The 25,892-nt window shown below is 38.6% G+C and overlaps 3 protein-coding genes and 1 long non-coding RNA gene across 12 annotated transcripts; 3 read left to right on the top strand and 1 right to left on the bottom strand.

Annotated features, from left to right (window-relative positions):
• The first annotated feature begins 4,370 nt into the window (after window positions 1-4,370).
• Window positions 4,371-14,914, top strand: LOC104609395 (uncharacterized). Of its 2 annotated transcripts, none has more exons than XM_019199764.2 (5): window positions 4,371-6,683; window positions 10,921-12,286; window positions 12,489-12,572; window positions 13,396-13,497; window positions 14,425-14,914. In XM_019199764.2, the coding sequence occupies exons 1-4, from the start codon at window positions 6,021-6,023 to the stop codon at window positions 13,461-13,463; spliced, it is 2,181 nt and encodes a 726-aa protein (XP_019055309.1). In that variant the 5' UTR covers window positions 4,371-6,020; the 3' UTR covers window positions 13,464-13,497; window positions 14,425-14,914. The 2 variants fall into 2 exon arrangements, with proteins under 2 accessions (XP_019055309.1, XP_019055310.1); XM_019199765.2 differs by having other exon boundaries at window positions 4,372-6,683; window positions 14,432-14,914.
• Window positions 14,457-19,992, top strand: LOC104609309 (protein CORTICAL MICROTUBULE DISORDERING 1). 8 transcript variants are annotated; one of them, XM_088889455.1, is made up of 6 exons: window positions 15,096-16,600; window positions 16,972-17,174; window positions 17,437-18,183; window positions 18,600-18,829; window positions 19,015-19,106; window positions 19,221-19,992. In XM_088889455.1, exons 3-6 carry the CDS (start codon window positions 17,532-17,534, stop codon window positions 19,846-19,848), a joined length of 1,602 nt encoding a protein of 533 aa, XP_088745581.1. In that variant the 5' UTR covers window positions 15,096-16,600; window positions 16,972-17,174; window positions 17,437-17,531; the 3' UTR covers window positions 19,849-19,992. The 8 variants fall into 8 exon arrangements, with proteins under 8 accessions (XP_088745582.1, XP_088745584.1, XP_088745583.1 ...); XM_088889456.1 differs by lacking the exons at window positions 15,096-16,600; window positions 16,972-17,174 and adding an exon at window positions 14,457-14,594; XM_088889458.1 differs by lacking the exons at window positions 15,096-16,600; window positions 16,972-17,174 and adding an exon at window positions 14,461-14,594 and having other exon boundaries at window positions 17,551-18,183.
• Window positions 18,478-21,595, bottom strand: LOC148790547 (uncharacterized). The gene is made up of 3 exons (XR_016077263.1): window positions 21,246-21,595; window positions 20,890-21,079; window positions 18,478-20,468 (listed from the first exon to the last, which is right to left on the bottom strand). It is a non-coding gene; the product is annotated as an uncharacterized LOC148790547 (long non-coding RNA).
• Window positions 21,596-21,627: 32 nt separating this feature from the next.
• Window positions 21,628-23,486, top strand: PRXQ (Thioredoxin superfamily protein). The gene is made up of 4 exons (XM_010275594.3): window positions 21,628-21,951; window positions 22,049-22,186; window positions 22,884-22,973; window positions 23,067-23,486. Exons 1-4 carry the CDS (start codon window positions 21,754-21,756, stop codon window positions 23,283-23,285), a joined length of 645 nt encoding a protein of 214 aa, XP_010273896.1. The 5' UTR covers window positions 21,628-21,753; the 3' UTR covers window positions 23,286-23,486.
• Window positions 23,487-25,892: the final 2,406 nt, after the last annotated feature.

Here is a 25,892-nt window from a genome sequence, read left to right as displayed (position 1 = left end):
TGCTGTCCATCAAATATTCTAATACATCCACTTTAAACAACCTCGTACTCTTCTGTGTGCATACTGCATACTATTCACCTTCGTCAAACCCTCAATATAGCACGATATAATGGTGGGAATAACTCGCTGAATGAAGTGGAATTAATAACTCATTGCATACTGCATACTCTTTTATGAACTAGGGTCTCTCTCTTGGTGGGAGGCTTCTTTCTATACTGGAGGGTTTCTCTCTACGTGAGGGTCTCTCTCTCGACGGGAGGGTTTTTCTCTCTATAGGAGGATTTTTCTCTTACATTTATGGATGCAAGTTTTTTCATTTATTTCTCTTCGTACAAGTGTTTGTTGGAGAGGTTTTTTGGATAGATTTGAGAGACAACGGTTTTGATCCAGGCCTATGGAACAGACTTGGGATCTTTCATTCTATTCATTTTCCCTCTACTCTTTTTCTTATTTCTATAGGGCCTTGGTTGAATTTGTGTGTGGTGTGCCTTTGGGGTCTACCATGGGTATCCATTTGTTTTGTAATGATGTTATCATTCCTGGCAAGCCTTTTTCTAACGATCTTCAAGTTCTCTCCAGTGACGTTCAAGCTCCAAATGTTTCGGCTTCTATAACAACATGGATGGGTGGTTTTTTTTTTTTTTGCACATTTTACATCCCTACAATTACATGTTACAACTTCTTTCGTGCACTTTCGGCTTTCTGTGGGCCCATTCCTTGAATGTTTGGATGGTGGAGCATTAGGGAGAGTTTTGTAACAGGAGGCGACCTTGGGCCTCTCCCGCTTTCACGTTTTCAATTATGCCATGGATTGGGTGCCGTGGTACTTGTTTTCTCTATACTCCTTAAGGGTTTTCTGTAGTTGACCCAGACTCATTTGGTAGGGAGACACACTTGTTGGCTTCATCTCTGTTGGAGGCATTTAGCCGACCTTTTTGGCGTTACTTAAATTTGCATTAGTTGCAGAGATTTCTCAAGTCGTTTTTTCTCCCGGTGCTCGTCGTTACCTGTTTTTGTCTCAACACGCTTAACATGCTTTTTCGGTCGTATTTTTCATTGCTGTTAATTTTTCTACTTTGTAACCTGTGCATTTATGAATGAACTTGCCTTTAGGCGTAAAAAAAAATAATGGTTTCCTAAAGCAACTTTCTCCTTTTTAATCTTAATTTTATTATGTTTCTTGTATTTTGTTACCTTACAACTTAAAAAATTAAGGGCTTTTCAACACTTGGATGTGACAAAATTATCCCTTTAAATATTAGTTTTTATGGCTAAAATGGTCATTTTCTTAGTTACAAGAAAAATAGAAGAACATGGGTAAATGTACTTACCCACATAAGCATTTCCCACAAAACACTTATCAGGTAAGTACCTTTACCAAGATAAGTAGGGATGCTCACGGTAACCGAACTGTTAGGGGCAGGAGCCAGGGGGACTCAGGGAAGCCATGCCCCCCCTCCCCCCCTATGGTTCAAAAATCCCTACTTGTGATTGCAAATTTCTCCTCTCCCTCACTCCCCACCCCAATAGTTGGCCCCCTATGGCTGGCTCCCCTCATGAAAAATTTCTAACTCTGCCCTTGTTAACCGTGGGCCTATTTTTGAAATGAACGGATATTACTAGTTTATGGAAAACTAGTAACTAAAACCGAATTGAAGCCAATTAGTTAATTGGTTGACCGGTTTGATTAAACGTTAATTCGGTTCATCAGTTTTTCAGTTTTTTATATTTATAATATATATTATAAAAAAATTTATAAATATATACTAAAAACTAGAAATATATATAATATTATATTTTCAAATAATAAATAAAATATTATATTTTATAAATAATATATATATATATATATATTTATATATAATGCATATTTATTATTTTATAATATATAGAAAATATAAAAAATATATACATAAAATATATAGAAATATATGTATACCGGTCGGTTTGGTTAACCGCCCGTTTTCTATATTGGTTAATCAAAATCAAATCGATACCTTTGGTTTTTTTAAAAATATCGAATTGGTTCAATTAACCAGAATTTTCGGTTCGCTTTGATTTTTCAGTTCTTTTTTTTGCTCACCCATAAAGGTAAATAACTTCTCAAAAAACAAACAGGGCCTAAAAGTAAAACAGTAAAATTCTTCAAGGCTTTTATGGTTTGTATTGCAAAAGCCATACACATGGATGAATAAAAAACTCAAAATCAAATGTTTCCCAAGAGCCAGAAATTTTCCAAATTTAATGCATGCAGGTTCCTGATGAGGAAGTGAGGTTTAGCACATTTGAAGAGTAAAAATCTCAAATCGTTAAACTCATAGAATTTGAATCATATCCTACTTCACTTCTTTCTCGTTTGGAAAACAATCAATTGCACAAAACTGCAGTCAAATAGTTTCTCTGGCTTGATAATGTTGTGATATATCAGTAGAAAATTGACGACAATTCAAGCTGCAGCATTGATGGACATTTCAGAAATTCATGGTGGGTTGTTTGACTCTCTTGTCAGTTTTCACGAGGAATTATTGTAGTGCAAAAATCCTTCTAAATGAGATCTGTTGGCAATTTTGTATATGTATATTCCTCTATTTCTATGACCAACACTTAATTTATTTTTTCCAATAATTCTTTGAAACTTGGCTTGATTGATTTATGTAATTTTGATTAACCAATTTGAAATTTGAATCATATAAATGAAGGGGATGAGTGCATAAGGGCCACCAGTTAAGCAGCAGGAGATGTGGAAAACTCTAGTATCACCATTATTGCCACAAACAAAATCCCTCTTGTTACATAGGCATATTTATTGAATATATGACATGATTTACTAAATTTTATTTTAATTTACTGCTTCTTATGTCTTAGTCTCCATATTGTTGTGTTTGAAAACCCAGGAAACTAACAACTTCCGAGGGCTATTCATGTGTGACATGATGCAATTAAACGAGATCTAACAATTACAGCTTGTTCCCTATCATAATCATTATTAAAATTCATCCCCATATGACTGTAGTTATCATAATCATCTAGGTTGCGTTTGGTTGCACGCAAAATAAATGAAGGGAATAAATTCCTTTGGTAGTAGGGTTGGGTGGACAATATTAAATAGAATGTTGATATAAAACAACAATATATATTAAATAGAAAAATGAATCATGTTCATAATTTTTCTGTTGTTTCAGTTGGCTCTGAAAACGAAGCTGAATAGTTGAGAGTTGGGAGGCACATCCCCATATGACATATGTGTTGCAAGATAAATATAAGGGCATCCAGCCTCTGTTTGGAAAGCGACTTATGGAAATTGGAAGCAATGTCGTCATTTTCCTACAATTACTACTTCTTTTTTTCTATAAAAAATATTGTCAAGCAATCAAATACCCTAAGATATCCAATTTTCAGGCACTCATTTTATTAATATTTTGACCCCCCAAGTATTGTTTTGACTTTTGCTTCAGGTGGTGGATAATGGTGTCAATGGACCGGTTTTGGATTGGACTTCGTTGAGTTCAAAATCAATTTGGATGGACCAATAAAACATATTGGATTGGATCAATCTGATCTAAAATATTTATTAGACTGGATTGAACCTGGTCCGTCCGTAATAAATTTATATTGGATTTGGTTGGATTAAGCCAATACACGATTCATTGATACAAGATAAGAATATAGATGTCAATGAATCAGATTTGGATTGGAATCAATCTAAATCAAAACTAATTTGAGTAGATTGGATGGTTCAAACCAGAATGATCCAAAATATTCATTAGACTGGATTGGAATAGACACACATTGGACTGAATCGGATTGGACGGTCCAATCCAATTGACACCCTAGTGGTGGCTATGGCTGCTTTTGAACCTGAACCCAAGCCAAACATAAGAGAAAAGGTTGAGCTAGAATAATACACACATATTATAATACATTGTTGTGTATCATGCATTATACACATACTGATCGAAGGCCCAAAATATCAACACGCTTGTCTTGTTACTGAAAGTTTTCATGTAAAACGAATGATATTTGCTAGCTCTTGTACTTTGTTCAGTCGTCTGATACCGTATCATACAATGCATATTTGTAAAGATGGAAGATAAGGATCCGACCCAAGTTCATTTGATGATCGGGTTGGGTTAAAGGGTCAGGATCCGATCCGAGAGGAAGCTGGGAAGGAACATTGTGGCAAAACTTTTGAACTTTGATTTGGGGTAGGCCCATCACTCCTCACTCCTCACTCCTCGCTTCCTCAGCCACGAGCCAATAACCGAGATTGACTGGTATTATTAGCGTATTTGGTTTGGGCTCTGACATCCATGTTCTCTGTGCTGACTGAGTACTGCTGATGGATTAACTTTAACCCAGGGCCAGGGGGGGAGAGGTGGGGGTACCGGTATCAATATATCCATCCTGTAGCTGTAGCCTGTAGGGTAGTACTACAGTACTGGTTCCAAGGTCCATGCGTCACTCCTACAATCATTTACATGACAAATTTGTCACTACCAAGTACCAACTCGCTATTTGCCGTGAAGGCAAATATTCTCTTCGGGACATCACAAAACTACAAAACCCCTTGGACCCGGACTCTCTCTCGTCTCCTACATTCTTTTTGTATTGTACAAATTTTGCAGCGAGGCTTGCGGCAAGTTCATCTCCCTCGGCCAAACAAGGCCGGAGACGACGACCGGACCCCGACATCTCTGATGTCCCTCCACCCAACCGAAGAAAACCTCTCCGTCAGACCTGATAATGGGCCCCAACCCCCATCAACTCCATCCTCCACGGCAACAACGACGACAACAGTTGCCGGACGAGCTGCTGTCTCCACGTGTCATCAAGCTACTTCCCACTTCCTCCCTCCCTTTCCCAATGGAATCTAGCTGCCTGCTACTGCGAGCGAGACCAAAGAAGAGAAAGTGATGCGGGGACGGTTGAAAAACAAAGAGGACAAAGAGAACACGGAAGAGAGTTTGACCCACTCGTCGTCTCAGTCAAGTCAGCCGGCCAGGCGGCTCAGCGTGCAAGACCGGATCAACTTGTTTGAGAACAACCAGACTAGAAGGAACAAGGTAAGGTCGGGGTTGTTGGGAACCCAGCTGAGCTTCGGAGGCTGTCGCCGGACGCAACGTTGTTGAAAAGGCAATGGAGTGGTGCCAGCGACCTATGCATCCATTCCAGTAATGATAAGAAGGAAACCCAGAGTGCTACTTCTGCATCAACTTCTTTGAAATCTCAGTCCCAGTCCAGTGCGTTACCCATTTTACATGAGGATAAGGACGCTGGGGGGATCGAGCGACACGGCAAGGCTGTCTTCTCCGGAGGACTTTGGAGTGAAAGATACTGCTACTACTCGGGCCTTGGTTGGAGGTTTTTCCGGCAAAGAAGAGATTGTTGGGTTAAAGGATTCTAACACCCGGTTGAAAGAAGTTTTCTTTGGAACGTCAGAGGAGGCTACTTCCCGTCCTCATTTGAAGGCCCTCTACGATAGAGCAGAGACTGCTGGGTTCATTCATACCAGGTTAAATTGAAGGCCCTCTACGAGGATTCTGATTTGAATGATCGAGCAGTTCGCCACAGAACCTGTTCTGAACCTCTTCGGTTGTAGTAGATCGTGCTGGAATAAAATATCAACTAGATTTGCAGACCCAATTCGGAGGTCCTTCACCAAGGGCAGAGGATGGTCAGAAAGACAGGGTTACATCTCATGGCAATTCTGGAGTTTGTGTCAGTGCATTGAATGGTGTTGAGTTATGTGATCAGCCGGCTTCTCAGGCATTGACCACGACCGCCTCCAGTACGACAGTAGATGTTAAGTTGAACTTAATAGATTCATCAATTCCTAAGCTTAAGTTGATGATGCAAATTCCGGAGGTTTTCCAACAAAACTGGAGGATTCTGGTTTCCAGGGTATAAAGTTGCAGAGACAGAGTTCTGCAACCAAGAAGGGCAAGAAATTGGAGGGTAAACAAGGTGGCAGAATCCCTTCCAATAGAGGTGCTGAGCTACTTGTTCTTGGAAGGAGGATCATGAGAAGTCCAGAGATGTCTGGTTTGGTAATAACCCCAGTTGAACAGAGTCAGAAATTAAGGCAGTTCAAAGGTAATCAGGAACTTAATGACGAGCTACAAATGAAGGCAAATGAGTTGGAGAAACTTTTTGCAGCACATAAGCTTCGGATTTCTGGAGATCAATCAGTCATTGCACATAGAAGTAAGGTTGCTGACATGCAAGTTGAGCAGATGCCAAGTGCCATATATGGGAAATCTGCAGAGTTAACTCCTGTATACTTACCTGAGAAAAATCCATTACCAGAACCATTTTTGAGTACAAGCAACAAGGAAGAATTCGATCAACCATCATTAACGAAAATGGTTGATAGTCATATCTATGGTAAACCTGTAAAGCACAGCATCACTGAGCTTGGTTTGTCAGAGGATACCAGAGGGAAATATTATGATAGGTATATGCAGAAAAGGGATGCTAAACTGCGGGAAGAATGGGGCTCAAAAAGGGCTCAGAAGGAGGCCAAGATGAAAGCTATGCAGGACAGTCTTGAACGTTGTAGAGCTGAGATGAAGGCCATATTTGCAGGATCTTCTGACAGACAGGTCTTAGACCTTCATGGTCATCAACGTGCGGTGCTGCTGAGATCTTTCACTGTTTGCTCAACCACAAAACACACAGAGCAGGTACTATTGATTCTGGTTAATGTTTTCTTTGATTCAATTTGTAATTGGGATTATTATTTATATATACCTTGCAGTTTCAAAACCTACTTATATGTACCCTTGTTGACTTTTCAAATCGTAAACTCTAATATTTAAAAAGTAAAGGACAAAAGTGTCCTTAACTGTTCATTACATTTTAAAAAATTAAGGACGATGAAAATGTTAAGGGCCCGAGAATAGGATCTCGTCACGGGTCGGTCCATGGGGAAAACCTCCTGTTTTCCCTTGTTCCTCCATTTTCTTGAGGAACCTATCTTGGCGCCTTAATGGTGATTTGTTCAAGAGATCACCAATTCTCCTTTGCTCTTTCTTGACTGAAATTTTCGATGCCTTTATTGAATATTATCAGCTCCTTAAATAGGAGATTACAAGAGACAAGAGTCCTACTTTTAGGAAGACTCCCTACTAATCCTACTACTGAACAGATAAGATAAGAACACTGAATAGATAAGACTCTCTACTAATCCTACTACTGAAAACAGATAAGATAAGAATGCTGAATAGATAAGACTCCCTACTAATCCTACTACTGAAAACAGATAAGATAAGAATGCTGAATAGATAAGATAGAACTGTATCTAGCTGGAATTAAATAAGATGAGAACTGAGAACACCCAATTACTGTTGTTGCCGGCGTCGATATTTCTTCCCAATAAACGTGTCCACATCATTACTCCCCTCCTGGACTAAGAGCTTGTCGTCAAGCTCGAAACTAGGATATGTGTCTTGGAACTCAGTCAAGGGAATCCAGGATAGGTGAAATGATTTTCCCCTCCTGGATCGGGTTCCAATGAAGAGGGTTCATCCTCATCTTCCTCTTGTTCCACCAGGAGGCAGAAGTCTCTTGCACTTGTGCCCTGCTGAGTAAAGTTCATCACAATTAAAACACTGTCCCCTTGCCCTGCGTTCCGCCATCTCAGCCCTGGACAAGTGCTTAATAGGGGGTGCAACAACGCTGCTTCCCACACTAGATGCCGGTCTGGAATTGTTGCTCGTCTGTGGGTTCTGTTCTTGGCTGGCTGCTGAAGTTGGGACCATTCTGAGTGTTTTCGGGGATGCCCATGCTGTCGGAGGCCGCCCTATACTGATAGTTCCGCGGCTAAGTTGCAGCTTGCGTTCAAAAGCGCGAGCCAAATTCATAGCAGTAACCAGGTTGGGGGGATTTTGCATCTCCACATCCACCCTCAAAGTTTCTGCTAACCCCGCGGTGAACATGTCAACCTATTGGTCTGGTCGTACCGATGATGCTCTTGCAAGGAGGGTCTGAAACTGACGCTGATATTCAGCCATCGTTCCCGTCTGTTTGAGGTTGATTAATTCGCCTAATGGGTTGTTTGTTAATGGGGGCCCAAATCTGAGTAGGCAGTAGGATTTGAATTGGGTCCAACTGAGCCCAGGTTCCTCCTGCTCTAATCTATAAAACTAGAGCTGCGCCTCCTCCGTCATGTGGAATGCGGCCAAGCTTACCTTGTCTATGTCCTCTGTCCGTTGGTTGCGGAAGAACTGCTCACATCTGTACAGCCATCCCAACGGATCTCCAGCACCGTTATAGGAAGGGAACTCCAGCCTGCTGTATTTGGGAAAAATCGCGGCTCCTTGGGCGACGACCTGCCGCTCGCCGAACGATTCTGCCGTGTCTAATCGGCGGCCGTTTGTGGTTGCAGCCCCTTCTGGATTCCTCTCCTTGCTAGAAAAATAGAGCTCCATCATGCACCTTAATTCTCGAACGTCTTCCTTGATCTCGCACACCTCCGTGCTGTTTTCCACGAGCTTGTGCTCCAGTTCATGAGCCCTAGTAGTCAATTGCTCAAGGTCACCCATGACGCCTTGCTCTGATACCAAGTTGTTAAGGGCCCGAGAATAGGATCTCATCACGGGTCGGTCCACGGGGAAAACCTCCTGTTTTCCCTTGTTCCTCCCTTTTCTTGAGGAACCTATCTTGGCGCCTTAATGGTGATTTGTTCAAGAGATCACCAACTCTCCTTTGCTCTTTCTTGACTGAAATTTTCGATGCCTTTATTGAATATTATCAGCTCCTTAAATAGGAGATTACAAGAGATAAGAGTCCTACTTTTAGGAAGACTCCCTACTAATCTATACTACTGAACAGATAAGATAAGAACACTGAATAGATAAGACTCTCTACTAATCCTACTACTGAAAACAGATAAGATAAGAATGCTGAATAGATAAGACTCCCTACTAATCCTACTACTGAAAACAGATAAGATAAGAATGCTGAATAGATAAGATAGAACTGTATCTAGCTGGAATTAAATAAGATGAGAACTGAGAACACCCAATTACTGCTGCTGCCGGCGTCGATACTTCTTCCCAATAAACGCGTCCACATCAGAAAACAACAGAGCAATAGAAAAAGGAGAGATTGAATACTACAATTTCTTTGTAAATCAAAGTTTTCTGATCACAACACATAAAAGAAATGAAAGGCCTAGAAATAAAGAAGGCATAAAATTGAATAGATGAAAACAATAATAAAACCCTAACAGAGAACATAAAAAAATCTCAGATCCATTAAGCATCGGTGGATAAGTTGATCAGTAAATAGAGAACATGAAAGAAAACAAAAAATCAATCTACAAATGGTGGATATTTCTTACTTACCCACAGGAGGAAGATCATCATCATCATCCATGCCTTATCCCAACTATATGGGGTTGGCTACACGAATCTTCTTTCATCAATCCATTCTATTTAAATCCATATTCATTGTTAAATTATTAGTGCTTAAATAATTTCTTACTACTTTTGCCCATGTTCTTTTTGGTTTACCCCAAGCTCTTCTAGCCCTTTCAATGTCTAACAAGTTACTTATTCTAATTGGTGCAGCTCGTGGTCTTCTATGCACGTGTCCAAACCATCTTAGTCTACTCTCTCTCATTTTACCCCCTATTGGAGCTACTCCTAGGTTCCTATGGATAACTTCATTCCTAATCCTATCATTTCTAGTTTTTCTACTCATCCATCTTAGCATTAGCATTTCTGCCACATTCATTTTCTGGACACGTTTCTTAACTGTGCAACACTCTGCTCCATACAACATAGCTGGACTTATAGTTGTTTTATAGAAATTTCTTTTAATCTAAGTGGTATTTGCCAATCACATAGAAGTCCTGATGCACCCCTCCATTTTGCACATCCTGCTCTAATTCTTTGGGTGGCATCCTCCTCAATCTAACCGAGGGAGGAAGATAAGGAGAATAAATTAAACCAGTAACTGATATTTGTAATTCCAAGTAAAGCCAAAGGCCACCATGCTTGTTTCTTCAAAGTGGTATTCGCCAATCACATAAAAGTCTTGATGCACCCCTCCATTTTGCACATAAATTAAACCAGTAACTGATATTTGTAATTCCAAGTAGGAAGGTAAGCCAAAGACCACCATGCTTATTTCTTCTTTTTTTTGTCTAGTATGTTGTCTCCTTTCTTCCTTCTTTTTGCTTAAGTTTATTTTCAGATCAAGTCTCGAGGAAGAAGAGTGGTTTGGGTGGTGGTGGCCCTCCCCACAAGAAGCTCTACCTCACAAAAGAACAGTCTCATCTCTTGAAAGAGAGCTTCAGAGAGAACCATACCTTGAATCCTGTAACTCCTTCACTAAACCTCCTTTTATCATCTCCCATGCACAGTTCGGTCTCTTCTTGTTTTCTGTCTTTTTTTTTATTTAATTTGTTTTTTTTTTTATTTTGATTTTCTTTAGAGGGAAGGAACAGGAAGTGGCAAAAATGAGATTATAGAAAAATTTAATGAGAACCTAAACATGTTTTTAATGGATGGCCTATTTGTTTTATGTAGTTTCTTATTAAGTACTAAGTAGGTTTTGAAACTACAGGGTATATATAAGTAGTGAGATCGGCTTCAGTCAGTGCAAGCTCCGTCCGAACACATTCAAACAGCCTTTACAGCCTTGCATTGGGAACATCTTCGTACTTCTGTGCTTTATTTCATGGGAAGATATTCCCAATGCAAGGCTATAAAGACTGTTCGAATGGGGCTTGCACTGACTGAATCCGGTTTAATTAGTGGTTTCCTCCAGGGAATAAATTAGTAATTATCCCTATGTAATTTAACAACTGGCATGCCTGGATGTTTATTCTGAATGATTTTGAAACTGAACTTGGTCCTTTAACCCTTGGTTTTTTATTTGTATCTAAGCATGTTAAGGCTTTCTCCTTCGCAGCACCTAATAGAATCCTTCAAGAGTGAGGAGGATGAGGATCTATCTGAATTTCCTGAACAGTCTCAGTATGAACAAGATGCATCCTTAAGTTATATGTCTGTGGGGGATGGGTCTTCAAGAAGTGCCCTATCTAAGAAGCTATTACACAGTAAGAGCTTGTCTTCCTCTACTCCTCAAACCTCAGTGGCACCAGTTCCACGATCATCAATCAAAAGGTCCAACTCCAGCACTGGTAAGAGACAAACTCAACCAGATAATTCCCTTGCACAGTCAGTTCCAAACTTTTCTGACTTAAGAAAGGAAAACACAAAGCCCTCATCAGGGATCAGCAAGACAACAAACCGCTCACAGCTCAGCAGCTATGCCCGCAGCAAGAGTACTGGTAAGGAGTTGGCCCTTCCCAAAGAGTATAAGACCCAGAGGTCTCTTAAGTCTAATGGTGTTCTAACACCACTAAGATTTTCTAAAGAGCTAACTAACCAGAGCATCTATGGCAATATTTCCAAGAATGGTGGGTCTAAGCCATTCCTCAGGAAGGGCAATGGTATAGGTCCTGGTGCTGGAGCTGGTATTGTGAAGATGAAATCGTCAATGGCATCAGATAACTTGAAAAATGAACAATCTCATGACATGACCAACCTAGCAGAAGATTCTGTGGACTTGGTTAAAGCTGAAAAGGAAGAGGGAGATTTTGGAGCAGTGACTGGTGACAAAATTAGGAAGGTTATTGATTTTCCTGCTGATTCAAATAATGAAAAACGAACACTTAGCGAGGAGTCAGAAAATTCTGTAGAACCTCAGTCTGACAATGGTGACTCCCAACTCCACCCTAACTTAGTGGCTGAAGTGGCTACTGCCACGACTATCACATTTCACAGCTCTGTAGAACCTTTGCAAGACTCACCAGGAGAAAGTCCTGCATCATGGAACTCACACATGCATCACCTATTTTGTTATACAAGTGAGGTTTTGGATGTGAATGCATCTGTTGACTCTTCAGTGGGGAGCCCTGCATTGTGCAACTCTCACTCTCTTACTCAGGTGGAGTCTGATGCATCTCAGATGAGGAAGAAATGGAGCAATGCTCAGAAACCAATTCTTTTACCTAATGCTGCACATCATCCATCTCACAAGGGTGTCACAAAAGGTTTTAAGAGATTATTGAAGTTTGGTAGGAAAAGTCAGGGAACAGAGAGTATGGTGGACTGGGTTTCTGCAACAACTTCTGAAGGAGATGATGATACTGAAGATGGCAGGGATCCAGCAAATCAGTCGTCAGAGGATTCAAGAAAGTCAAGAATGGGGTTTTCACAGGGTTACTCTTCTTATGATGGCTTGAATGATGGTGAACTGTTCAATGAACAAGGTACGGTAATTTTTTTCCTGATTGATTTCGTTCTCATAAATGCACACTTTTTTTTTCATTAAAATTTTGTTAACAGAAGCTCTGGTAGATTTGAAATCTGACTGCAAATTCTGCATAAAACCTAAATCATGCACCTAAAAAAATTTTAAATATGCATTTTGGTTCTCAATTTGATAACAGGTGTGCCTTGTGTTTCTTGCAGTTCAAGCATTATGTAGTTCAATCCCTGCATCCCAAGAAAAGTTCAAGCCAAAGGACGTTCATTTGTCTGGGAGCTCTCTGAAAGGTTATTCTTACAAAACTGATGCTGAAAATTGTATATTTGTTAATTTTAAATGCAGTTGCTAAGGAGTCTGGGTACATCTAAAAGGAAAATCTTATTTTAGGATGGGGAAGGGAGAAAACTCACCCCCTTTCTGTTCCCCATATATGAAATAGTGAATCTCTTAACCTAGTAATGAGTTGATTGAAGAATCTTAGATGACCTTAGTTCCCATCTTTGGGATTTTTGGCTGTTTATTGTATTATTGTATTTCTTCCCTCTCCCTGTGCATGGGAACACTAGTCTATATTTTTAATATTGGGCATCTCTTACGTGGCACATGTGGGACTTATTTATGGATTATGGTCCTAAACCTGCTTCATTACTGCATGTGTCATGTAGAATAGGTGGGGAATAGGACTTCTTCATGACTTAGAGTTTCCTAAGTATGTTGCTTGATATTTGTATTTTAAATTCAAGTTTTCTTCTTCTTGCTTTTTTGGCCATATTTCAAATTCTATTTTTGCCTAAAATTTTGGGTTTAGCATTGAATCCATAGTGATTGAATTTGAAAGAACACAACAGAGAACCATGTGCTAATACACAACTTGATTATTTAATAAAGAGATTACAGTTAGATGCCTAGAAAACATATTATTGAAGATAGAAGAGCAAAAAGAAAACCACTGTAATGACAGTATGATCGTAACTAATCAATCTTCCAAATATCTAAATATGTAGTCTGTCCCTTGTGGAATGTAGGAAGAAAAAGCTCCTTATCTTAGAGCCAAATGCTTTGATGTTTTTGTGAAATGGGCTGATTTATTGTTTGTTTCAAAATTTACAGCTCCTCGATCTTTTTTCTCATTCTCATCTTTTCGAAGCAAGGGGAGTGAATCAAAACCCAGATGTTGACCACCGTGCAAAGATGAAACTCAGGGCTATAAAGGTATAGAAGTTCATATACAAGTAGCAATTTGGTCCTTTTGTTACTGAGGTCAAGATATTCCCAAGTGTCTTACATTGATAGGGATATAAAATATAATATATAAGCCATGATTATATACTTACGTTGTCTTACTGGACCTGTGAGGCACAGGCATTCCATTTCTCCCTGTATTTTTTTTTTCTCTTTTTGTCCAAATAGTGAGCTTTGAAATATTTAATATGCATATTGAGCCAATGTGCAGAATTGTTTGTAATATTTTTTTGACTGGTCCAGCCGTCCAGTTTTTTTCTCTTTATTCTTACTGTTGTAATCCTAGTGTAATGATGTATATTGAAACTTAGCCAGTGATCCAAACTCAGTAGTGGATGTATTTACCCTTTTGAAAGAAAGGAGAGAGAATGTGATTGTATGCAGGATAACCTTCAAATTCTACAACCGAGGTTCGGTGTTACATATTAATTTTATTTCAGGACTCAGAAGTATACATATGCATTTCGTATCATTTGTTTTATCTTTTTTGGGGAGAAAATGTATGGACTGTTTATAATTTTCAAAAATAGAGAAAAATACATGAAATAACTCGAATTAGCAAAGACATGGAAACTTTTAATTTTATATTTATTTTTAAAAATAAAATCATTTTATATTTTTATATATGCATATAAATATATTGTGCACAATTTACATATAAAATATGCTGAAATTTTACTATAAACTTCTTAAATGAGAACTTGTTAAACACAAAGATCAGATTTATTTGAGTGAACACTTTGGCAAATTCTTTGTTCTTAGTTCCAAATTATGCATGAACATTTCCTGTATTATATTTATGCTTTACAGTTTACACATTTACTTCTGGGCTTTGTAACTTGTGTTAAAACCATGTACCATGGTTTGGTGATATTTTGAACCTTGCTTGTGTACTAGTCTATAGGTGATCAGCTGGCATCCCTTTGCTATCCTGGTTTACTTACTGTACAGACCTCGCCCTCGACCACAGGGGACAAGGATCAAAGTTTAGTAATGTATTGGCCCATATCGATCGATACGTATTTTGTTGGTGACCCACCAATACGCGGAATACATGAAGTTTTGGGGTAAGAGTAAAACCTCTTTCAAGGGGTAGCCAGGCCTTATACTGATCCCCTTGAACCTGTGTGTGATGTTAAAGTCTGATGCACTCTGTCCAGCATATTGGGCTGGATCAATATTTTAAACCTTGACAGGGGCTACAATCTACAGGCTGAAACTGCATTACCATACCCGAAGTGTGTAAATAGTGATGATACTTGAATCTTTCTATTTCCAAGTTTAGCTCTGTTCTGATTATATGATGTAAGGGTTTCATTTTTGCTGAATTTGAATGAATATTTTAAAGCTTGTATGGTGGCATGAATTGGTTTTCTTTGTTTTTCAATTTTCAAAATTCTCTTACTATTTGAGGGTGTATCTTTTCATATCATTTTCTTTTATATTTCAGAAGAAACTCTTCCATTTTCCCTTTCTTTCTCTTATTATAAGTTCTTCTTGACTTCGTACTTATCACATACACCCTGATAGGATTTTTCTTTGTTTGTCTACCTCAAATCATCAATATTGTTGATATGAAGGGAAACTTATGAAAATGAAGTAATATGGAGAACTTGAGGATTAATTACTATCTTACTATCTTGAAAAAACTAAGATATATTCTGATATTCAGCCATATCTACCAAAAGGTATGGATACTTTGAACTTTGTCAAAATTACTTCCCACTAGGGGTGTCAATGGATCAGTCTAGACTTAATGGTCCAAAGTATTTATTGGATTGGATTGAACCTGGTCCATCCATAATGGGTTTATATTGGATTGGGTTGGATTGAATGAATAACCCCTCCATTGATAGAAGATAAAGAATACAGGTGTCAATGGATCAGGTTTGGGTTGGATTGGACCAATCTAAATTAGAACCAATTTGGACAGATTGGACTGATCCGAAATGGTCCAAAGTATTCAATGGATTGGATTGGACCTGGTCCATCTGTAAGGACTCATATTGGACCAAATCCAGTCCAATTGACACCCCCTACTTCTCACACCCTCTCTAATAGTTAACTTTGGTTGATATGGTTGATATGCTTATATGATTGTTTCCTCATACCAGCCAACGAGATGCTCTCGCATCAAAAGTCATCCATGCCAGGTTAAGATGGAAACTTTACTCTGATCAACACAGAAATCCTTGTCAAGATTAGAGCAGACAACTAGTTTAGATTGGATTTCAACTTTGATGGGGACTATTTTTTTGTTTATGGTCAAGTTTCCTTCTCAATCAATAAGACGTGAACCACTCTTTGATGTGTCACACTCGAACAGGCATATGAGCACAAGTGAATCACCTATATAAGTAAATAATTTCAATAAAGACAAAAAGTATTTCTATTGACTCTGTCCGCTAAACAGATTATTCTTTAAAAAAATGTATAGAGGAATAGAGGATCTGTAAGTCATTTGTGTCTGAAACGATTAGAGAAACTTTTTCCCATTTCTTAGACACCCATAACTTACAAGATGCTTTTCCCTTTCTTTCTTTTGCTTATTTTCCCCGGCCCTCCGACTATATATCTCGAAATCAGGGGGGGCACGATCATTCATTCGTCCCAATCCCCGAACAATTCACTGACCAGACGGATGTTTCCGTGTAAATAAGAAAAGAATGTAGTTAGACTTGGTTGGAACTTGGAATGTTTGGCATTTGATTCCCAGAAGGTGAAAAAGAGCAACATTCATTCCTTGGGCCTTCAGCTTGGGGTTGGGGATGAAAAAACAAGTCTTTCTACTCACTCTTGGTAAATGGCACATGTCGATAATTGGCTTAGATTAAAAGCAAGCATTTAGATGTTGGTGGTTACGTGCCTGAAATGCAAAGCTAAGATAGGTGGTTGGTGGTGACTCCACACTAACTCCAAATGGGATGATGGGAATAGCCACCACCACCCCCACCACCGAGTTTGACGCTTATTTCCTTTCTCCTCCGCCCCTCCCTTCACCAAAATCCTGCTTTTCTCATCTTCTCTCTGGCGTACATTCCATAGTCTATATCCTTCCTCTGTCGTCTCTCAGGTTTTTTTTTTCATTTATTCTTCACTACTTTTTACTTTTTTATTGCAATTATTAGAACTTTTTTAGATTCTCAGTGTTCAGTGTTCACCTTTCAAACTTGCTCCGTGAATATCGTTCTGTTCTTTGAATAGCTTCGTCTTTTACTACAGTGCATGATTATATACTGCTACAACAAATTAAGAAAATATGTTGTGATTGTTTTGTGACTAAATTGTTTTTTCCTGTATGAACTTGTTGATTCTTCAGAAGCAGAGTACACCATTCTTTTCTTCGTTGACTTCCCTGATATCAGTTACCGATGCAATCATTAAAATCCTGAAAAATCATCTGGTTAATGATGGTTTAATTTTGTTTTCTGTACATATTTCCAGAGCTATCCATGGCTTGGCAATTGGCATAGGATTTTCCATGACCAAACTACTTTGAGTCGAACCAAACTGGTCCAACTTTTTTGGGCCATTAAACAAAATCGTCTCTGATGGTTGGAGCTGCTTGGTCGAGCATTGGCCAGGTTTCTTAGGGCCTATCTAAGAGCCGGTCCCCTCCCCAAAGTCAAGGTGTTGCCCAACTAGAGGTACATGATGATATAAGTTATATAATAGTGGATTGGATCTGGATGGCGGGGCTAGGCTTGGCCCTCTATTAGTCATGGGTTAGTTAGTCATTACTGTTGTAGCCCAAACCCACTCCAAGGATTGAAAATCCAAACCCAACCCACCGTCGAAGTTGCATTGATGTTGCATCCCATAAAGTCTGTCTGTTAGTCTGTGTCATTGTGTGTTCATGTGTGATTCTTTATAGTAGTATAATGGATTAATGGAACAGAAACTAAACAGGTTGAGGTGGTGGAGTGTTAAGAATGTGAGGTTGGGGCTATTTCTCAGGTTGACTGTTTCCAAATCTAATTGCAACTGGCAAGCATATACAAATAATGGCATCACTCACTCCAGGAGTACTACTAAAGCTTCTCCAATGTATGCATTCTGAAGCAAGGGTATGCGGGGAATATCGATCGGTTCTTCTACAAGTGATCAGTATAGTTCCTGCCTTGAGCGGTTCTGAGCTATGGTCAAACCGTGGCTTCTTCATAAAGGTTTCAGATTCTTCACACTCAACTTATGTCTCATTATCCGATGAAGATAACGAGCTCATCCTAACCAATAAACTGCAACTTGGGCAATTTATCTACGTCGATCGAGTTGAGGCAGGAACCCCTGTTCCCACTCTTGTTGGGGTGCGACCTGTTCCTGGACGTAATCCCTGTGTGGGGACTCCCAAGGATCTAATGCGTATGTTAGTTCCTTCTGAAAGTCCAACCTCATCGCCCAATCATGACGGAACTGCTTCCAAGTCCATTGAATTATCGGAAGCTAAGGAGGAAAGCCCGAGGAAGAAAATTGTCATCAAGGAGGAGAAGGTGGTTGTGGCGTCAAGGTATATGCAGGGCGTACTGAGTTCGAATTCGAATTCGAATTCAAAAGGGTCTGAAGTTGATTCCAATAATGGAGGCAAGCCCAATGGGAATGACAGTTACGAGACGAAGAATCTTGCTTCTTCCAAATCCAATAAGAAAGAACTTAAAGGTCAGGTACGGTTTTCTATATATTTGCTCAAATAACATTCTAACTCCGTCTCAGTGTCTTGTTTCAGAGTTTTCAACATTATTGTAATCAACCCTTTGGATGGATCATAATCATATTAGTTTCTGCATATCTACTTAGCTTTCTCTTGGAATTCTATATGCCTATTCTCACTAATTTCCAGCAGAGATGTATCGGAGAGTATAATTGGTTCATGATCATTTGTGTCTAATAACAATTCGACATTTTCAGTACTAATACAGAGAACAATCAATTAATTGTAGAAAATGTAAATAGCAGTCAAAGTCTCAGTCTCTTATAAGGAGTTCCATTTTCTTTCAAATCAAAATACATAAGCAATTTCTTTTGGTGACCATATTATTTATTTTTTAAACATGGTTGGCTATAATTTCTATTAGCATTACAGACACGCCCAACTACTCCGAAGCCAGAGGTTTATGGGGCGAGCACGAAAGACAGAGAGGCTGTTGTACCTGCAATAAAGAGCTCAAAGGCTAAACAGAGCACTACTACGCCTAAACAGGACAACTCAAACTCCCATAGTTCCTTAAAAAGCAGAAACAAAAATCAAGCACGTGATTCCATTTCCTGGGACTCCCTTCCTGCCAACCTTTTGAAGCCAGGAAAGGTATATATTTTCTTTTTCTTCCTGTTTTTTTCATTCTATAAATCCAGATACTGATATATAAGAAGCCTATTATCAGAATTTATTACTACTTCTGAACTAAACAGCTTAATACTGAGTTATAAGATCAATAGGATGACTTTAAGTATAACTCCTTTCTGATCAATGGTCGTTTGATATTTCACAAGGGGATGCTTCGAAGGAGAAATTTAGCTTCTTTAATAGCGACAGAAGCTCAAAAAGAAGCATCTTCAGCAGCAACTCTTGTCAAGTGTCTCGGGTAAGCAAATTCTGATGCAAAGATAGCATAAAAGCTATTCTTCTCTTTTCGAGAAGATGAAAATGTTTCAGTAGGTATCATTTTATGCATTCCTCACCTGGATGCTTGTTCCAGTATGTTTGCCGATCTCCGCACCTCTGCTGCTCCAAGTAGTCCTCATCTCCCTATGTCCAAATTCTTTGCTCTGCACCGGCTGATCGACCAACAGACTGTTGTAACCGCTTCCAAGGAAGTTTCAACTAATGTTTATACCAACTCTCTCCCCTTGGATAAAGACAAATCTGGTAAAAATACTACTCCAACTTCTGGTAGAAATGTGCACAAGTCTCCAAAGCCCCCCATGGAGCTCAGTGCATCTGAAAGACTAGAATGGGCAAAAGGAGACGGTGATAAAGAAATCAAAGAATTGAGAGAAGTTCTCCTGAAAGAATCACAATCTTGGTTCCTGAAATTCTTGGAGGGTGCTCTGACTGCTGGGTTTCAGATGAGTGCCCGAGAGAAGAAAGGCAAGGATGGCGCTGGAGGTCGGAGAATGGGATCATCAGAGGGCCAGATTGCAGTAATGTTGTCACAGCTTAAGACTGCAAGTGATTGGTTGGATCAATTACGAAGCAAGGCAAGCCCAGAAAACAATGGGCTGGTGGATACCATCGACCGGTTGAAGCAGAAGATATATGAATGTTTGCTTTCTCAAGTGGATTCAGCTGCATCAGCTCTAGAAAGCCGGTCTGATCGTGGATGATTCGGCGATTTGTAATTAAAACATATTTATTGGTGTGTATGTATTTATGGGTAATTCAGAAATTGAAAAGCATTCCCTTAACACTGCAGATAATTTGAATCAAACGAGAATAAATGAAACCCAAACAAACATGGGTTACATATATTAGGAAGGAGGTTTTACGAATTATGGATTCACAAATGAATATGCACTGTAATTTTCATGGCTCTTGAGCAAACTTCTGTATATGTGATAATGATCTTTGATTTATACGAGACAAGAAAAAAACATAAATCAAATATTTGATGAAGTTATAATTAATGGTACATGACATATAGTAATTATGCTTACCTTTCCTCCTGCAAACAGTTACCCTGCCTGAGCATTCTGGTTGTAGTTGAATGCTTGCAGAGAGAGAGAGAGAGAGAGAGAGAGAGAGAGCATCCAAGCTGGAGAGTAAGGGCACGTGCGAAAATCTCAGAATTCTCATCCCAAAGATCTAGCACGTGCCCTGCTTCTCCAGCATGGGTCACTGTCTCCCTATGTTCCCTTGCCGCCGGCGGCCAATTTTCAATCAAATGCACCCAAAAGATATCACAACTCTTGGCTCTAACATGGGTGGCTTCAACTCACTTCAATACCTGGAACATGAAGGTCCTTTGGTTTATATTTATACAGATACATTTTTGTAATTAATAACAAAAGATATGCTTTTAAATATTTGATATCCTCCGATTCAGATTGTGGGTTTTGCTATAATTTGATTTAAAGTGTTAATTTAGATTGATTTATTGTAAAGCAAAGCCATGGGATCATTAACGACCCAAATTCTTTTTGTTAACTGTTTGTTGAATCTTGGCTGCCAAATTCTGAGGAGAAGAGGTGGTGTACCAGCCAGCCACCAACCTAAAATTCATCCTCTGCAATGGCGGACCACCCACCCACCATAGTCCACTGGAAGATCTAAAAGAGTACTTCAAACAGATTATTTAAAGCTTTAGAAGATTTTGTGGAGGATGATCAGATGGAAATGGAAATACACATATCTATTGTGGGGCAAACCATTGGATTTTTGAAATGGATATGAATCTGTTTGCTCCACCAAACAAAGCTAGAGCTAACAGTAACAAATTCTTGCTTGGAAGATCGGTTCATGGCTTCATGCATCATTGCTGGGTATTTGTCTCAGTAATCGTATATTGAAGGAATGCTGCTTAATAGAAAGAAGGATGCTCTGCTGCATTAGCCTGACCTGAATTCCATTTGACACTAATCAATGGTAGTTGAAATTTAAAAATATTACCCCTTTAGAGGTACGAGGAGTGTACGACCATGAAGAAAAATATTAATATTTAATTATAAAATAAATACACAAAATGAGGTGGTTAAATCAAAAGAAAAAGAAACTATATTGGTACCAAATGAGTATGTTTCACATCGACAGATCACAGGAACCGATTCCTCTTCATCCCAGTTCCACCCGGCCGACACTCCAATATTTGGATACCTTTGCATCATTTTCATCAGTTAAGCAGTTCTATAAACCACTCGATTGCCCCCCCACAACGTCCCACAGCACATCCCCGCCGTGTATTGAGAGCATCTCCCGATTTTTGGTACAATCATCGGGAGATGTTCCCAATATACGGCGGGGATGTGTTGTGGGGCATGGGGCGCAGACCTGAACTCGCAGGTGAGCGGACCAGTACCAAACCCTCACAAGTCACAGGAAGGACTGCGGACTAGGGAGGCTAAGGTCAGCAATTATCCACGCCAAACGCCAGAGGAACCTATCCCAATCCTTATCTTGAATATCTTTCCTACTGCTACTTGTCATATACAGATTCAAACACAAACCTGCAACTGTTTTTGATACCATTTCTCCCACCCCAAAACTCTCACACCTTATCTTTAATTTCCATTCCAATGGCTTCCATCTCTCTCCCTAAGCACACCCTCTCATCTGTTTTCCCCCCAACAAACCCCAAAAACCCATCTTGTCAAATCCTCCCAATTCTGTCCAGTGCGTCACAGTCTCAATTTTATGGCGTCAAGCTCTCTACTCGTTCTTATTCTCTTTCAATTCCAAGTTCCTCTTTCAGTAGGAGCTCTATTTTTGCAAAGGTAATGTGCTATTTTGTAATTCAGTTACAGCTAGATCTGTGTAATGTGGTGGTGGAGAAGGCTTGATTGATTGGGTTTTGGGGGTTTGTGAGTGCAGGTCTCAAAAGGAGATGTCCCTCCCTCGTTTACATTGAAGGATCAAGATGGGAAGAACGTTAGCCTTTCCAAATTCAAGGGGAAGCCGGTTGTCGTCTATTTCTACCCTGCTGATGAGACCCCCGGCTGCACCAAACAGGTAGGCAATGTGCTATTTATTACTTGATGATGAGTTATGTTAGCTCAACCCCTCTCTCTCTCTCTCTCTCTCTCTCTCCCCCTCTATATATATATATATACCATCTGATGAGTGATGACTGATGAGATAGGTTTGGGCCTGCTTGGGGGTTTCTTCCGCCGATGTAGGTCGCATTTTCAGTTTGACCCTTAATTTGTTGAGTGGGGGCAAATGGAAATGGGGCTCTCTTAAATCCCTAAATTCTTCTATACCCATCAAATCAAATCAATAATCGATCAAGAGGAAATAGGAGTATATGCATGGTTGCCCTTTTGTTCATTAAAACACAATTAACAAATTGCTTTTGCTGATATGGCATTTAAAAAACAATATCATGCATATAAATGGGTTGGGTCATGGGTGGACAAAACAGTCGTCCAGAAATTGAGTGGGGTAGTAGAGGACCATTGATTTGATATCTTCATCTTGATTGCAAGTCTCGAATTGCATATACTACTTTATTGTATTTTGCAGAAACTGTTGCCAGAAGAAGGAATTATAAAAACAAAAAAAGAAGATGATGCATTCATTCATTGTATTGTATGGAATATTCCATTTGGACGATATGATTGATATATGATGTAACAGATTGAGTGGTGATTGGTGAAGGAAGGTAGTAACAAGCTAAGTAACAAATTACTCTCTCACACGTACACAGGCCTGTGCATTCAGAGACTCCTACGAGAAGTTTAAGAAAGCAGGAGCAGAGGTTGTGGGGATCAGCGGAGATGATGTAGCATCACACAAGGTAATTAAATTAAATAAACATAACAGTGCTCTAACATATATGTACAACAAGAACCTTCACATTGTTGAGCGGTGCTGAAAAATTGAAATACAGGGATTTGCAAAGAAATACAGGCTGCCCTTCACATTGTTGAGCGATGAAGGTAACAGGATAAGGAAAGAATGGGGAGTGCCGGCTGATTTGTTCGGAACGTTGCCCGGGAGACAGACTTACGTGCTCGACAAAAAAGGTGTGGTTCAGCTCATCTACAACAATCAGTTCCAACCTGAGAAGCATATCGATGAGACTCTGAAGCTACTTCAAAGCTTATGACCTTTCTTTCTAATTTCTTTTTCTTTTCATTTTCCCTGCAAGTACGTTGTAGTTGTATAATCCCAGATTGAGCTCCGACCCTCCTATCCAACCCAAGCACGCATGGCGGGACAGCCATTGTTGGAACTTGCAACCGTGTAAAGAATATATATCAATTATTATTATATTAATTGGAAGTACGCCCATTATTGTTGGATGCAATCTGAGTATTTATGCATCGAATATGTTCGATGAAAGATATTTTCAACCCTAAAGCCTAAACTCTGACCTGAACTTCACAGTTCACAGTTCACACCACCCACGACAGGTTACCCATTCTGAGAACAAGCTTCAATTTGAGCAACACATAATTTTTCGGAGAAATATCTGACACCCTTTGGCGTGTGGCCCAAATTGGATGAAATGACGTTGGGGGGTGGTGGTCGTTGCATCAGACAATAGGTAATAGGTAAAGCTAGAGGTGTAAATTAAACGGGCGGGCCGTGCCGCCCTCAGGGATAATTTGGGGGATTGGCTTGGCACGGCCCAAGTGCTGTGTTGTGCCGCGGGCTTGGGCTGGGTGGGTTGCAGGTCATGCCAGATTAGGTCACAGGCCGGGCTTTGGGTGTGGGTCGAATCAGGTTAGACTGTTTTTTTTTTTTATTTCTTTGTTAAATAAACCTAAAATATTTAACTTTTTTTTAGGAATTATTTGAAAAAGTAAGGATCTGTTTGGTTTGCGGAAATAGGGGTCCAGAATCGGAATCGAAATGGACTATTCCGATTTCAACTGTTTGGTTGGGTGGAATTGGAATCCCATTCCCATTCCTACTGGAATGGCATTCCCCCATTTGAGGGAATGGTCATTCCCAGCCCCTCCCTTGGGAATGAAATCCCATTCCTACTGATTTTAATTCCCATTCCCATTCCTGTCTAAACCAAACAGATTATGGGAATGGACCATTCCGATTTCGACTCTAGAGGATTTTGATTCCGATTCCGATTCTAATTCCGACTACGAATCAAACGGACCCTAAGAAATCTAACAAAGAAATGAAAAAAAAAATACTTAACCAAATAAGAAGTGAAAGAGACAAAGACTCAAAGTGAATAACAAATTGGAAGAAAAATAGGAATTTTATTTCATTTAAATTTGAATGATCCAAAGAATACAATGGTTGGATGAATAAAATATGAAAATTGGAAAATGGAACAAATTAATAAAATATAAAAAATACAATATAGTTACAAATTGAAAATAAAAAATTATGTTATTAAAAAATATCAAATAAATTAAACAAATTTTACAATAATTTGAAAAAATGCTATACAACTATTGAGTATACAAAAAATATTGACTTCATCATTTTCTCCAATTGTTCTTGACTTTGATCATCTGCTCTAGGTGAAACATTAGGTGTAGTGTCATGCCATCCTTTGTCTTATAATCTATCTTCAACATTTCATCCCATCTTTAAACCAGATGCACATCTCTAAACTTTCATCATTCATACAACTTCTCTTGTCGTCCAACACCATAGTACCTACACTAAAACAAGACTCCTATGAAACTGTAGACATCGACTAAAATATCAAAATTATTTGTTCATTCCGAGGTGAAGGAAGAATCACCTAAACTAGAAAAATTTTGCTTGTAAATAAAAATTAAGTTTAGTAAATGAATTTGTTGTCGAGGCAATGGATTTTTGTCTCTTACTTATTAAATAAAAAAGTTTTTCTCTTCCACTATTGGACTCAAGTTAAGAAGTGGAAGATACAAATTGTATAAGTTGTAGAATTTTTATTATTCATTGTTACTTTAGATTCATATAAACTAGACATTTCAAATAATAAACTATTAATTTTTTTTATTTCTAATTTCAATATTCATATTTTCACAATATGTTTTAAGTAAAATATCTAAACCATCTTTCTAATCATAGAATCTAATATTGTAGCTAAACAATAAAGAGGAGAAATGTTCTTCCAATATTTTTTTAAATTTATTTCCATTATTTCAACAATACTTTTAAATTGTGGATTCTTTCTATATTTTGCAAAACAACCACTAATCATCATTAATTGATAAGCTAAATTACAACTAGTTGGATGATAAATATCCAATCATTCATTAGTTGCATCATAACAATATTTTAAAAAAACTCTTATACAAATTGCCATTTCCCGGTCTTCCTCAAATATAATATCAGTAGGCATTTTTGCATTTTGTGAGAAATACAACTTTCTAACATAGCGTAGGTAGAATTCCATTTATGTTTAACATCTAATATAAAATGTATATTTTAAATCATAATTTTGACATAAATATTTAAATTCTTGTTTTCTTTCTCCAAAACTTTTAATATATATATAATACATTCTAATTTTAGAAATATGAGTATAAATAATATTTAAAGCATCCTTCGTACATAAATTTAAGATGTGACATGCACATCTGATATGAAATAATTTACCATTTAAACATGATTTTAATTGAGATTTTAAAATATTTATTGTTGAATCATTATTACTAGCATTATAAAAACTAATAGAAAATAATTTATTGTCAATTCCATAAGCATGCAAAGTATTTAAAATACTTGCAACAATAATTATAACATAACAAGA

This window comes from Nelumbo nucifera, chromosome 6, assembly GCF_055504915.1.
Source record: "Nelumbo nucifera cultivar China Antique chromosome 6, China Antique-T2T, whole genome shotgun sequence".
In the NCBI taxonomy this organism is placed as follows: domain Eukaryota; kingdom Viridiplantae; phylum Streptophyta; class Magnoliopsida; order Proteales; family Nelumbonaceae; genus Nelumbo; species Nelumbo nucifera.
The sequence above is the reverse complement of the archived record's forward strand: the minus strand, read 5'-3'. Positions and strand labels throughout refer to the sequence as shown.

What these genes read in the sequence shown, in the direction of transcription:
- LOC104609395 (XM_019199764.2), top strand. Translation starts at nt 6,021, where the DNA reads ATGAGAAGTCCAGAGATGTCTGGTTTGGTAATAACCCCAGTTGAACAG. An exon ending in TGAACTGTTCAATGAACAAG is followed by an intron (nt 12,287 to 12,488) that starts GTACGGTAATTT and finishes TGTTTCTTGCAG; the next exon opens with TTCAAGCATTATGTAGTTCA. An exon ending in GTCTGGGAGCTCTCTGAAAG is followed by an intron (nt 12,573 to 13,395) that starts GTTATTCTTACA and finishes CAAAATTTACAG; the next exon opens with CTCCTCGATCTTTTTTCTCA.
- LOC104609309 (XM_088889456.1), top strand. Translation starts at nt 17,532, where the DNA reads ATGGCATCACTCACTCCAGGAGTACTACTAAAGCTTCTCCAATGTATG. An exon ending in CAATAAGAAAGAACTTAAAG is followed by an intron (nt 18,184 to 18,599) that starts GTCAGGTACGGT and finishes AATTTCTATTAG; the next exon opens with CATTACAGACACGCCCAACT. An exon ending in ACTCTTGTCAAGTGTCTCGG is followed by an intron (nt 19,107 to 19,220) that starts GTAAGCAAATTC and finishes TGCTTGTTCCAG; the next exon opens with TATGTTTGCCGATCTCCGCA.
- PRXQ (XM_010275594.3), top strand. Translation starts at nt 21,754, where the DNA reads ATGGCTTCCATCTCTCTCCCTAAGCACACCCTCTCATCTGTTTTCCCC. An exon ending in GGAGCTCTATTTTTGCAAAG is followed by an intron (nt 21,952 to 22,048) that starts GTAATGTGCTAT and finishes TTGTGAGTGCAG; the next exon opens with GTCTCAAAAGGAGATGTCCC. An exon ending in CCCCCGGCTGCACCAAACAG is followed by an intron (nt 22,187 to 22,883) that starts GTAGGCAATGTG and finishes ACACGTACACAG; the next exon opens with GCCTGTGCATTCAGAGACTC.